The 13,643-nt window shown below is 39.4% G+C and overlaps 2 protein-coding genes across 2 annotated transcripts; one reads left to right on the top strand and one right to left on the bottom strand.

The window, feature by feature from the left end:
• Positions 1-296: 296 nt before the first annotated feature.
• Positions 297-1,870, top strand: RPS27A (ribosomal protein S27a; the record flags this gene model as incomplete). Its single annotated transcript, XM_010078981.1, has 4 exons — positions 297-351; positions 496-581; positions 1,243-1,374; positions 1,691-1,870. Coding segments are annotated over 4 exons (423 nt in total), but the record flags the coding sequence as incomplete, so codon positions are not given.
• A 610-nt stretch (positions 1,871-2,480) lies between these two features.
• MTIF2 (mitochondrial translational initiation factor 2) lies at positions 2,481-12,737 on the bottom strand. The gene is made up of 13 exons (XM_010078980.1): positions 12,513-12,737; positions 11,914-12,019; positions 10,456-10,627; positions 9,874-10,034; positions 9,274-9,450; positions 8,605-8,744; positions 7,307-7,431; positions 6,337-6,541; positions 5,274-5,526; positions 4,461-4,601; positions 3,483-3,647; positions 3,129-3,269; positions 2,481-2,732 (listed from the first exon to the last, which is right to left on the bottom strand). Exons 1-13 carry the CDS (start codon positions 12,735-12,737, stop codon positions 2,563-2,565), a joined length of 2,181 nt encoding a protein of 726 aa, XP_010077282.1. The 3' UTR covers positions 2,481-2,562.
• Between the last annotated feature and the right edge of the window lie 906 nt (positions 12,738-13,643).

Raw genomic sequence — 13,643 nt, 5'->3', positions numbered from 1 at the left:
CTTTGCGGAGGCCGGCGAGGCCTCGCCGCATCCCCGCCCGGCCCTTCCGTGCTGCAGCGCGGCCGCCTCCTTTGGATGTACCGAAGCGTCCGGATGCATAGAGAAACGCGGGCCCTGCCGCTGCCCGGCGGGCTGGCGCACCCTCTTTCCCGGGCCTGGGCGGATGCGGGGCTGAAAGGACCGGGACATTGGTCACCATAGAGGTGGCGGATCTGGAGCACTCGTGCTTCTTCTGTTTTGCTGGGCAAATGGAAAGGCAAAGTAGGTTTTGACTCCGTTGTTCTGTTTCCTAATAGGTTGAGCCTTCTGATACTATAGAAAATGTAAAAGCAAAAATCCAGGATAAGGAAGGTAGGTTCAAGATGCCCTTTTTATTGTCTTTTCTGTTGGACTGATGTATATCTTACGCTGCTGTGACTGTCTGCAGCACCCTATTTTATTGTAGAATGTCAGAGTTCACAGTCCTCATTTAATCTTCATTTATGTCACCATTAGGCATTCCTCCTGATCAGCAGCGACTGATTTTTGCTGGTAAGCAGCTAGAAGATGGACGCACGCTGTCTGACTACAATATTCAAAAAGTGAGTAGGAAAAGCTTAACAAGAGTGTTGTAGTACCAGCTAGCTGGCACTATGGGAGGAGCCTGACCTTTGCTGTTGGGCCTAAAAAATGTTTCACATTCATCCAACCAAAGCAGTTGCTTTAGGGTTGCGTAGCACCTCTGACTGGGGAGGTGCTGATACTAGGACTAGAAGTGACCCTTGCTGCAGCCCAGGGTATAATTTCAGGTCAGAGGAAAATACTTATAACAGCTTCCACTTCCAGTGCTTGCCTTCTGTCAGCCATGGCGTGCTGCTTTAGGGGGCCAGTTTGAAGAACCCTGCTCACTTCTGCCAGATTAACCTCACTGTGAGTGCCACAAGAAAGCAAGAGGATCAGATTATTATTTTCAGCAACAAATAGCTGTTAGTTTGGCTTAGTTACATCATCAAACTGTTCTGCAGTTTCAGTTACAACTGAGCAATATAGTCAACATAGTTTATAGTAATTTGGGATGCAGCAGCGCACTGTTCTCTGGAACTTGTTCATGTGCAGACTTCGTAGTAACAAAAATCCTTTTAGAGCATTCCTAGTTGCCCAGAGCTTGAGATCTACTTTCTGTAAATAAAAGCAGCAGCCTGCTTAAATGCTACTTGTCTTAAGAAGGCATTTTGAGTCTTATTTCATGTGTTTTACAAATAGGAATCAACTCTTCACCTTGTGCTGAGACTTCGTGGTGGTGCCAAGAAAAGAAAGAAGAAGTCTTACACTACTCCCAAGAAGAACAAGCATAAGAGAAAGAAGGTTAAGCTTGCAGTGCTGAAGTACTACAAGGTACGTAGAACAAGCTCTAGGGAAAACTTAATAAAAGCATAGCTTTCATCAGGAAGGGGCTGGTTACAGGATGTGAAGCATGTAACGAGTCTGCGTGTAGCCTGGCATATTTACAGTTCTTCCCTTTGCAAAAACCTCACCTGTTAAATAGAAGAGAAACTGGCTCTTGCAATGAGGTACTCCTGAACTTTGCATGAAGAAGTTTGATGTAGTAACTATGATGAAAACTACCTTGCCAAAGAAAAATACTCAAAACTGTCACCAGTGCTAAAAGGTGGCAAGTATGTATGAGATGTTGCCTTTTTGTCCTTCCCAGGTGGATGAGAACGGCAAGATCAGTCGTCTGCGCCGGGAGTGCCCCTCTGAGGAGTGTGGAGCAGGAGTCTTCATGGCTAGTCACTTTGACAGACACTATTGTGGCAAGTGCTGTCTGACATACTGCTTCAATAAACCAGAAGACAAGTAAATGTACTAGACAATAAAAATCTGAAGTTCTATATGGTTTAAGGATTTATTTCTGCTTCCTGTGGCACTGTATTTCCTCACTGCTGATAAGTGAGAAAAATCTGTGAAACTTTAGCTGCTGACTGCCAACTAGGATGAAATACTTTGACTCTAGAACTAAAGCAGCAACTTCTTTTAAAGAGTGGTTTTGGATAGTTAAGTCTCCTTCAAAGGAGATTACTGAGTAGTAATGGCAGAGAAAAAAACCAACATTCTAGCTGACTTTAGAAGTGGTCTCTATACCTGAGAGGAATAGACAGTAGAGTAGTTCCAATCTGGAAAAACAGGAGATTAAGAGGTCTCAAGTCATGTCTACAATTGGGTCAGTGCTAGAGATAAGGGCAGTAGAGTCCTGCTAATGAAATGCAGACTACATACTGAAAAATCGTACAGCAGCACTGAGGGGGAGGAAAGATGGCCCAGCTATTTTAGAACCAAGAGACAGTAATCAGAAATATTTATACTGTGATAGTTTTACACATGTGAAGTGCTTGCACTTGTTGTAGGTTAGCCCCTGTTCCAATGAGGTAAGCTGGTTGCTTGACAAGATGTTAAAGCAAAACATCGTTATATAAACATCAGGTATCCAGGAGCTTGCGTGCATCTCTGAAAGTTCATTTAATGTTAAAACTTGAAGGCCAGGAATAATACATGTCCTTTAGTGTTAATGTATTCAAATGTATTTTAAAATCCTGGATCCCAGGAAGTTGTCTGTTGAACTTCTTTTTCTTCATAACAGATAACTTGATCTCCAATATTGAAATCTATATGCTTGTCCAAACTCAATCCACAATCCATACCTGTTTTTATTACCTGGACATCATCTTTATGATGCTTCAGTGAGGATAAAGATCCTACAAAGAGAAAGTATGTCAAAGAAAGAGAGCCCACTAACAGAGCATAAAAGTTGTTAGTTTGCCCTTCTTACAGAACTAATGTTTAACCTTGCAGCTACAAAATGAACACAAGATAACACAGGCATTGCAGCTAATAAAAGTTGGACATCCATCTTTTTCAACAGGTAAATCCTGTGATGCTACTGCATTCCTACTAGGGCTGCTGGTTAGAAAAAGGTCTTGATAACAGTACAGTGACATTCTGCAGCTTTTCTCTAGTTGGAGCAATTCCATCCTCAATAGCATGTGGAATTGCCGCACCACCAGATGCACACATTTTGCACTAACTTCACAGGGAACTGGCAGTGTCTTCATACTGGGCACAAATACATGTTTCATGGCAGTTGCACTTACCTTTCCAAATAACATCCCCATTACGGATTAACTTAAATTTCATCTTTCTGTCTAGCAGCCCCTTCTGTACTCTGCATCCAGCTACTGGAATTTTGTTTTTTCCCATTGTTACAGAGAAGATGTTGAGAACAGAAGCTTCCCCTAAAAGAAGTAAAGTTGTATGAAGTACATGAGAATAACAAACTGGCAATGAGTAAAAGCAAGCTAAACTCTCCCACCTACCAAGCCTTATAACAAAAGAGAAAAGCAGCTACAGAGGAAAGTCAAATATTTGATATAATAGAAACACTATATTGGAGAATAAACTTCAGGCCACGTTGCGAAGTAAAAATGTAACAGTCAATGAAGACTCACCTATTGTATTTTCCACCACAGATGGGGGTAGTCTGCTATTTAGCTCATCTTTCAAGTCTTCAATAAGTTTGTAGATGATACTGTGAAGTTTAATTTTTATTCCCTTTTTAGCAGCCAGCTGTTTAATACTTTCATTGGCTTTCACACTGAACCCAAATACAACACCTGATAAATAAAACAATCAGCAACTGATGACTATAAGAGATCACTTTTTAAACAGTAACTGAAAGCATCTGCTGTGTCTATTCTGTAATGTTGAACTTGTAGCACAGATTACAATTAGCAGTCAGCAAGAGAAGAAACAACATTTTATTACTTCTTCCCTTTTAAGGAGGGACCGTTTACCTTACTATTGCATGACTGCTGCTAACCTTGTATCAAAACAAAGGGCTCAGAAAAGCCCTCATAGAAAGCTCCCTGATGACAGAATTGGAGGTAGCAAAGCAGAAGCTTATCTTACACACAGCTCACCAGAGCTCATGTATAGCACAAGGACCTCCCATTTTTGGACTGGTAAAACAGTTTGGTTGTCCAGCTTAAGCTAGAAGTGAACTCTAAATTATTCTCCTCCAACTGTGGACTACAGCAGGTCCAACGACCCCACACCCTCTTCAGCAGCTGAGAATTACGGGCTACAAAAAGGAACAACTAGTGCCACAGTCTCCAATGACCTGCCCGAGTGAGAGGAAATTCTTTTGTACGCTACTTTTCTGGCTTCACCATACCTGAGCATCATAAAGCAATGCAAGTGAGGAAACCTTAAAAATTCAACTACTGGCAACAGCTTGTCAAGAGTCCGTTCATTTTCATGGAATTTCTAGCCTGCACTAGTGTTCGAACTTTAAGAAAACATTTTTAAGATGCATATAAATTTACCTTATTGATGCTGTTATTGAGAAAACAAAACCAGAATGAGACCTACCCATTTCAATAAAGAGTTTATACTAATTATAACCTGATTTTTAAACACCCACTCACCATTAAATGCTTCAGCAAGACTTATATCAGTTTCACTGATGTCTCCCATTCCAAAATGAATGATATCCAATTTACATTCATCGTCAGCATCATAGCTGTCCAGAATATTCAGAATAGCTTCAACAGATCCATCCACATCACCTGTGAGTGTAAATGGTAGCACTGCTGACTTTATATACATCAAAGAAACATTAAGGGAATCACAACTCTACATTATGCAACATAAAGTCTTTTGACATCTGTCATTCTTACTATATCTTCAGTACTATGTTAAAACACATCTAACAAGTCTATTAATTCCAAAAAATGAACTCAATAAATACAATAGTACCAGAGGCTCCACATCTGCTGTCATTTTCAGGTCAAGTTTGCTTAGTTTTCTGGCTACTGCTTGTGTACCACTAAATGTGAGGTCAAACCAAGTTCCTCCTGTCCCACTTTAACTAATACATAATTGTTCTTGTCCTCCATTTTGCTGATGCAGTATTGCTGCCCATATAGCTTGGATAGTTTTTAATATATATGTTTTTTATTTACATATATATATATATATGGGCACTTGTATGGGTTTTATTCAGGAATTCTTGGGTAAAGGATTTGGGCTGAAATTTTCCTGTTGCTCTGGCCCTGCTGACATCCTTCTGACCACTCACTGGCTGTTCTCAGATGACCCTCCCATTGAGAGGAGTCCAATAATCTGTTTAGTTTTAAACTGATCCAACTTCTAGTAACACAAATTTTGTTAATAGAGTTATGCTTCAGACTGAATATTTGAGAAGCACAAAAACAATGGAGCAGTAAACAGGACAGCACCTTTCACAATTACTGACAGCACATTTTTGTCCATCTCTGTTCTCTCTTTAGGCCTTGAAAACATTAGATGCTTATTGGCCTTGTACAGCACTGCCTTCCTCTGTCTCCAGGTCAGATGGGCCAGCTTCTGTTGTTTCTTCTCATACTCCACCCTGTGTTCCTTTTGCTTTGCTTCAATAACTTCCACATCCCTTTTCATCCTCTCCTGTTGTTCAACATAGGTTCTCCAAGCCACAACTTCACGCGCCCTTTGCTGCACAGGAAGAGACAGAAACATTACCTTTCACAGCATTGCATCAGAAAACTCCACATTAATGCAGTTTCATCCTTTTGCATCTTCTCTACGGGCTCACTCATTTTCTTCCACATTTAACAATACATTTTGCTGCAACGATGGCAGAGAATGAGCACAAGAGGTTCCTCCCTGGGCTACAATAACATGACTCAAGGCCTATTTTATTATATCTCTGCACTGCAAAAGAGAATTATTGTTCATTCTTTCATATAGTGCTTGCCCAGCTCTCACAACACCTATTTCAAGCTATATTTTACGCATCATTAAGTACTGGACTGTTCCCGAAATAGGGTGATAGTGTGATCACATAAAAGAGAAAGGTTTTCTGTGTCTTTAGAAAGAGAACATGTTAGAACATATCCCAGATTGCCCCAGCAGAAGCCATTTAGGACTGCAGTCATTGCACACAAAGCATAGAGCAAGGCAGAATGACCATGAGAAGCAAAAGCATGCACCAAAATCTTTAATTTCAGCGGCAGCCTGCTTTCTTCATGGAACCGTAAAGCAGGTTAATCTGGATGCATGAAGAGGAGAGGGCAGTACGGCAGGGGAGAGGTGGGGGCAGTGGAGGAGAAAGAAGCAATATGCAAATCCTCATTCCTCTTACAGAACACCTAGCTCAAGTCTCTTAATACCCATGCTCAACCTTCGTCTTTCATCAGATTATCCAGATTATTTAGAATGAGAGCTATCACTTATTTTTTACTCAGCTCCTTCCCATCCACCTTACTGCAGTATATGTTTTCCATTAAACAGTTCTTTCAGTACCTCAGATTCTACTTCAAGGATTTCATCTCCCGCCGAAGGGACTTCTTTCCAGCCCATGATTTCCACTGGGATGCCTGGAGAGGCTGCATCTACAGCTTTGCCATTCTCATCAAACATGAAACGCACTTTTGCCCAGGTCTTCCCTGCAACCAGAACACAGCCTTTTCTCAGAGTTCCTCTTTGGACGATGGCTGTGGTAACTGGACTAGTGAAGAACAGAGGAGAAAAATAACAGACAAAATGGAAGTGACTCTTCTCCCCATTTTCACTGTTAGCATAGATTAGCAAACACAGAACAGAACGTACTTATGATCGATCACAGGCAGAATATTTCCATCACAAATTTTATCAGAATGCTAACAAAACTTTAAATTGACTTGCAAAGAGCCCCAATCCTGAACTGTACTCTTTTCATTTCTGCAGATCAGTACAAAACTTGGCACTTGTGAAATCAGCAACTAACTGATTTTACACATTGACACCACCCCCCACCACACAAAAAAAACCCCAAACCCCAACAACTTTCTAGAATTCAGTTCATTCTTAAAAAGGGCAGAAAACACCTTCTTTACAGAGAACCTAAAAAAGGGTTAAAATATTTTAAAGAGTCTAAATTTGCCAAAAATTGTATATGCATTATATTATGACTAATAACTTCATCATTCCTACTTCTTAATGACATTTTAAAAAAATACATCTGTTCCAGAATTTTAAACTATTTCCTGTGCTTACAGGATTTTATTTCAGTGATATGATTAATTTTGCCTTATCAGTTTATAACTTCTTTTTCTGGCTATCATGCTGTAAAATAACATTTTAATGCTTTAGTTACAAACGCTGCAAAGAAAGTTTTATCTGACAACAGTAAGTTCAATGTTAAACATAAATACTGAGGTACAAACCACCTGAACAGTATCTCTGCATTGTTACAAATTACTTATTTAAATCATAAAAATGGCAGATTACTTACCCTTTCCCTTTGTCTTTGCGAGACTCAATTACGGTCCCCTCTACCAGACCTGTGGGATCTGCCTTCAGTTCTAACATCTCTGCTAAAGCAACAGTTGCTTCTGCTAAAACCATCAGGTTTTCACCCTGTATAAAACCATACACACACACACAAAAATTATAAAGAATAAAGGAAGTGCCACGTGCCCAATTAAATTAAGATCAGAAGTTGAAATCTTAGTGCCAAATTTCCCCATTTAATTCAGAACTCCTAACAACACAATACTGTCCCACAGCATAGATCCCTTTGCCTTCAAGGCAAGATGGCACTAAATAATGAACTATTAAGACTGAGGCACAGCTGGGCCAGAATGCACAGAACATTAGGAAGGACAGTTTCCTTGCTTCTCTGTTCATTGTATCCGGGTTAAGGATGCAGAAAAAGACAGTGCAATATTCTGCTACAAGTATATTAGGAATGTAAATTAAAAAAAACCCAAAACACCTAGATGACATCTGCCACCCAGTCAGGACTCCAGGACATCAAAGAGACAAAACTATTGGTCTGTTTTATTTTATTTTCCTTTGTTCTAATTACATTTTATTTTTGAGAACAATGAGCTAGCTGCCAATCAGCAGATCCAGATCTACAGGAATTAGGGCAACAACATGTGCTACAGAGGTGAATGGAGCAGCCATTTTTACATATGCCTATTTTAAAGTGTAAGGGCATGACTTCAAAAGGTCTTGAACTTGCCTGAAATTTTAGAAAATTACCTGGGATGCATTTAAAAAGATAGCAAAAAGGTTAAGATACTGCTGCACCAGTTTGGACAAAGGTGCTTTGGCCACCACAAAACTGAAGTTCAGATTTTAGTTACGTTTTTAGCTATCAGTTGTTTGAAAGGATAAGGTGAGAAATCTTGTAAAATCACTACAAAATTATGCTCCTGTCATTAGGCACGTGTTAGGAAAATATTTATTTACGCTTGTTTGAATTTTTCTCTTCATGCATAGCATTATCACCAACCTTGACTTTGCACTGATTTCATACAATGAGCAAATATATGAGGAAACAGCAAAAATATCCACTAAATTTCCAGGAGAAAAATGAGATATTACTGTTCACTGTCTGTCTGAGCCTCAAAATAGGAGTATATTTCAATTAACCCTGGTGAGAGCCAGCAGCACTTAGCTCATGGTAAGGTGTCACATACCAGGAAGATAAGCATTTTATTTTCCAGCTGCCAAATAAAAATGCAGCTGTATGCACATTTTAGACACCTATTAACACCATCATTTTTTCCACCAAAACTTTACCTTGAGTGCAGAAATATTTATGGCTTGAACATCACCTCCAAACTCTTCACAGACCACATCGTGAGCCAGCAATTGCTTCTTTACTCTTTCAGGATCAGCTTCAGGTTTGTCGCATTTATTAATGGCCAGGATAAGAGGAACTAAAAAGAGAACAAACAAACTCATTACCAGCCTAACCAAAACTTGCTCCTATTAGCACAATTGCAATAAAAGGTTTGCGCAGGTTATGACCACTTAGAACAAATTATCTCACTTGGTGCCTGTTCCCTGAGCAGCCATTGAGATCTGACCTACCATGAGTAAGCTGATGGAATTATCTTAGTAGGGAAGGAAAAAAAAACCCCAACAAGAACCCTCCCCACCTCATGAGTGCTTTTCTTGCAAACTTGCAAGTCCTGCATAAATATTAATATTTTAGTATCAATATTTATTACTGCAACATTCAGTATATTTTCAAACACCTTCCCAGGGGAGAAGGAACAGGACTATGACAGTTACTTCCCAAGTTCTATGGACTGCAATTCAAGGAGTTTCTTTTGAGAGTTGCATAAACGCTTGCAAAGTGCTCATTATTTGAACTGCATAGTAACACACACCTTGTATATTAACTCTATGTATCGGGCTTACCGCTCACTCAAAAAGCTAATATTAACAAGCTAAACACTGTACCTCCTGCATTTTTAGCATGTTGAATGGATTCTATAGTTTGTTGCATCACTCCATCTTCTGCCGCTACAACCAGTATGACGATGTCAGTAACATGGGTACCTCTTGCTCTCATGGCTGAAAAAGCTGCATGTCCAGGAGTATCAAGAAAAGTTATCTTTTCCCCAGAAGGCAAATGCACTGTGAACAAACATACATGGTACATTTTAAAATCAGCATTTCACATAGCTTTATTTGACCTATTGTAAATCAAGCATCCCTCCTCTGAGAACTTTTTTGGTAATAATGACTTATTTTTAGGCAGACAGATAACTGTTGGCATGGAGCTCAAAGGTCCTTTTAACTTCTCAGAGAAGAAAGCACCCTGGGATCTGTCATAATCCAAAATAGTCTAAATATAGTTTCAGCTGCGCAGACAACCCCCTTCAAAATTCCATCCACATAATTACAACAGTTATCACAAAATATGATTTCCTTTTTCACTGCTTACATAGAAACTGTTTATGGCGCAACACTGTTCCTCAATAAACTGGCAGCAAGGCAGCCTGTTACGTAAGACAGAGTAAACTGTTTTATACACAAGCACGTACACTCAAATCATACCCAGAAAAGCACCAATGTGTTGTGTAATGCCTCCTGCTTCCATTGATGCCACTTGAGTTTTTCGTAGACTGTCAAGTAAGGTTGTTTTCCCATGATCAACATGGCCCAATATAGTAACAACCGGGGGCCGTGGGGTCAGCACTGCTGGGTCTGCAGGAGGCCTAAAATGAAAACAAAATCGTGTTTTGTCATTATCAAAAAAGTTCACTGAATGACATTCCTGCCCACAATCTACCAGAACTCAGCGATGAACAAGCGGGGCCAGCTTCTCCCCACTGTAATCACACATCCTAGCTACACCACACAGTTAGCCCTCAGTCTTACTGCTGCATCAATTAATGCAGCAATTCAGTATATCAAAGAATTGGCTTTTCTTCAGAAAACAGCATAGAAAAAGCTCACATAAACCAAATCAAATCCAAGTTATCAGTTTTATGGCCAAAGAAATCAAAAGAGTAAATCAGGTTGTGACTGTATCAGTATTATCAGCATACCACCAGCACAAAGAAAATACTGTATATTAAAAACACTTGCAGAAACAAATAGGACAAAAAGAGACTAAAAGAACAGTTCACAACTTACCTTTTCACAGCATCTGTGTTTTCTCTTTCTTTTTCCTCTTTCAACTTTGCTGATTTATACTTCATTCCTGATTTTTTCACAATTAACTTGATAAGGTCTTCATATAAGACGGAATCTGGTTCTAGTGAATCAAGGTTAATGTCTGCATATAGCAGTGCTTCATAAATATGATCTGTAGAAATCATAAAGCCACTTAACAATTACATCCAGAAAAACATGTGGGACAAAAAAATGCAAAAACCCCCCCCACTTCATATAGTTTATGCCTTTTTCATTAGTAGTTTATATCGAGATAGTAAGTTTCATTCACCAAGCATTTTTCCTTTAGTTAGATCTATCTAAAAGTTCCTGTTACACTACATACTTGCAGAGAAGAACTTGATTCATAAAGGTTTACTGAAAATGACTGCCTCATTAGATGCTACAATCTTATTTTTTACTCAGATTTTCATAGCCTACTTTCCCATTAACCCGTAAGAACAAAACAACTGAAACTCATCTAAATCCAGTAGCCAAGAAGTGATTCAAGAAGGGAAATTTGATAAATCTGTTCATATGCCACTTTGGTAGTAGAAATACAGAACATACTGCAGTAGTCAAAAATTGCTACATGTTGACGTAAATATCATTACAAATCTATCTCAGCAAGACATGACAGACTTTGTTGCTTCTCTCCTCATTGCTGAGAGGGAAGTTCACCAGAAAAAAAGTACCCAGCTGGACAAAAAGAGATTGGAAATTGGTATTATACAGGTATAGAATTATTTCAAATGTCAACAGTCAAAACATGCTAATAACCCCTCTAAGACATCACTGAAAAGGTCAAGCTGAGCCACTATACAACAGGAATTGTTCACGGGGTTAAAAGAACAAGCCTGCTTCTATAACCCAGGGTTAGGGCAGTCACCTAAAGAGGGGAGTGTTTCCCGGCAAGACTACCTGCTCCCCGTTATTCAAATGACTGTTTTAATGTAATACATATTGCTCCTGAATCCAAGATTCCTGCTCCCAGGTGAGTATCTACAGGCTAGATTTCAGGCTGAAGCTCTTTTGTGCCTTCTCTCTTTAGTCCCGAATTCTTTACTCATAGGGGTCTAGCTTTGACAAACCAGGGTGCAATGTTTTTCCTTCCAGAATAATTTAGCACTTAGGGAACACAATCATAAAGAGCAGCCTACATGGATCTGAAGCCTTTCTGCTGGAGATGGAAGAGTGTCCTGGCTTCTTCACATTAAAGTCTCTTGCCTGGTGATTTCGATGGCCCAACTTTTTTTCTCATTAGTCTGCCACTGTGTCTACCAACATATTCTTTGCTAGGAGTACAATCTACCTTGCTAAAGGAGAGATTTAGCAACCACTAACTAATGCCATCGTAGACATCTTTGCCTTTACCACTTATGAAAGTGGTATGAAAGATTAACTGTTGTGTTTCATTCAAACAACAGCACAGGCTCTCACCTACGTCTTTACCCATAGCTCGTGCAAGTTCCTTAATAGTCATCTTCCGCCTTATCTCCACTTCACCTTTTGTCTGTGGTATCTTCTTGTTCTTCTTTTTTGTCTCCTACATGGAATTAGACATGTACATAGGAACACATAGCTGGCATAAACTAAGAAATAATAAAAACAACATTAAAAAGACAATGGTCTCAAGCCATATAATGTAAACACATCTTATGTACTACAATACTAATGAATTACAATAAATGAATGACTTAATACACCATATTGAATATCTAAAATGTATAGCATACTACATTTAATCTTTTTCATTTTTAACTGTTCAAAACAAGAAAAAATCCACAAAATAATTTTAATTTTTATTCGTAATAATTTCCTCCTGCTTCTGCAAGATTCATGATGCTGCCAGCACAAGCACTTTAAGTTAATATTTCAGAGGGAGTCACAACATTAAGTACATTTTGTCTTATAAATTTATAACAACTTCCCTATATTTATTAATAAAGCTTTTTTTTTTTGTAATTAGAATGCTCGAAGTGAGCCCTTGTACTTCGAAATTTCACATAAAACCAGAGATTACTGGATTTTGAAATTACCTCCTTTGTAGCTAGAGGTCTGCATTGCAATGAGGCAATACTGGTTAATCTGTCTTTTTGCGAGAACTGTGGATACAGAAGAATGGACCACACGGGATGCGCAGCTGACTGCACAGGCTTCCATTGTGCTCTGTAAACTTTTCTGCAGGAAAGAGTACACAGCTGGCGGCAAGCACCACGTAACTGGACCAGATTTTCAAACTTTAGTATTAACCCTTGATTCATCTCCTCACTGAAAATACAAAGGACACACTAAAATCAGTCTCAAAGCTGAAAGATACTCTTTCCTTCAATACAGACAGGAACACAAGACACAAATGTTATGCTTCAAAACAGGCTTTTTAATGCTGAGAAAGTTGAACTATTTAGTAACTGTTCCAGTTTTTCAGTTTCTGCAAGTGTTTCACCTTTCTCCACTATCCCACTGCAGACAGTAATCTAAAATATCTACTAGTATCAGCACGGTTTACACATCTTTCACCTATCTCCAATGTTCTTTAATACAAACTACTAAAGTCCCCATTTCAGGTTCTTTAACACTACCTAGAAAAAAGGGACATTTGCACTCCTTGTGCTATACTGACAGAATTATTCAGGTACAACCTACCTCTCTAAGCCAGCAAATCACATTTGCAAAATGCTGCTTACATGAGCGCATACCACCGCTAAAAGCCTGCAGCACTGTAGTAATACCAGTGCTGTCACATGGACAGAGATTTCCTTTGAGGCTAAGCCTCGGCTTAGCAATTAAGCTTTCCAAGAGGCTTCTGTCAGATCATCCCACATCTTGTTTTAACCACCTTAACCTTGTTTTGAGTCATTTTGCTAACTACCCACTAAACAGTCTCGTATTCAAACTTCTCATTCAGAGTGGCCCACTTTGTCCTGCTCAGCAATGCTGTTCTCTATACCTTCTATGTCTTCTCTCAAAGGCGGCTTTGTACCATCTTCCAAGCAGCTCCAACCGAGTGAAACGCTTTCAATTCCTCCTAGAATGACTGCGATCCCTTTAAAAACGCTCTCGTATCCGGATCCCTGCAGGAAGCGAGCAGATGACAAACCAACCAACCAACCCAAAACTTTGCTGCTGTTTTTTTTCCCTAAAGATAACTTTAAAGGCGCAGAACCGGT

The sequence above is a fragment of the Pterocles gutturalis genome, unplaced genomic scaffold (genome assembly GCF_000699245.1).
Source record: "Pterocles gutturalis isolate BGI_N339 unplaced genomic scaffold, ASM69924v1 scaffold26298, whole genome shotgun sequence".
NCBI lineage: Eukaryota > Metazoa > Chordata > Aves > Pterocliformes > Pteroclidae > Pterocles > Pterocles gutturalis.
Note: the sequence above shows the minus strand (reverse complement) of the source record. Positions and strands in the feature narration are given on the sequence as shown.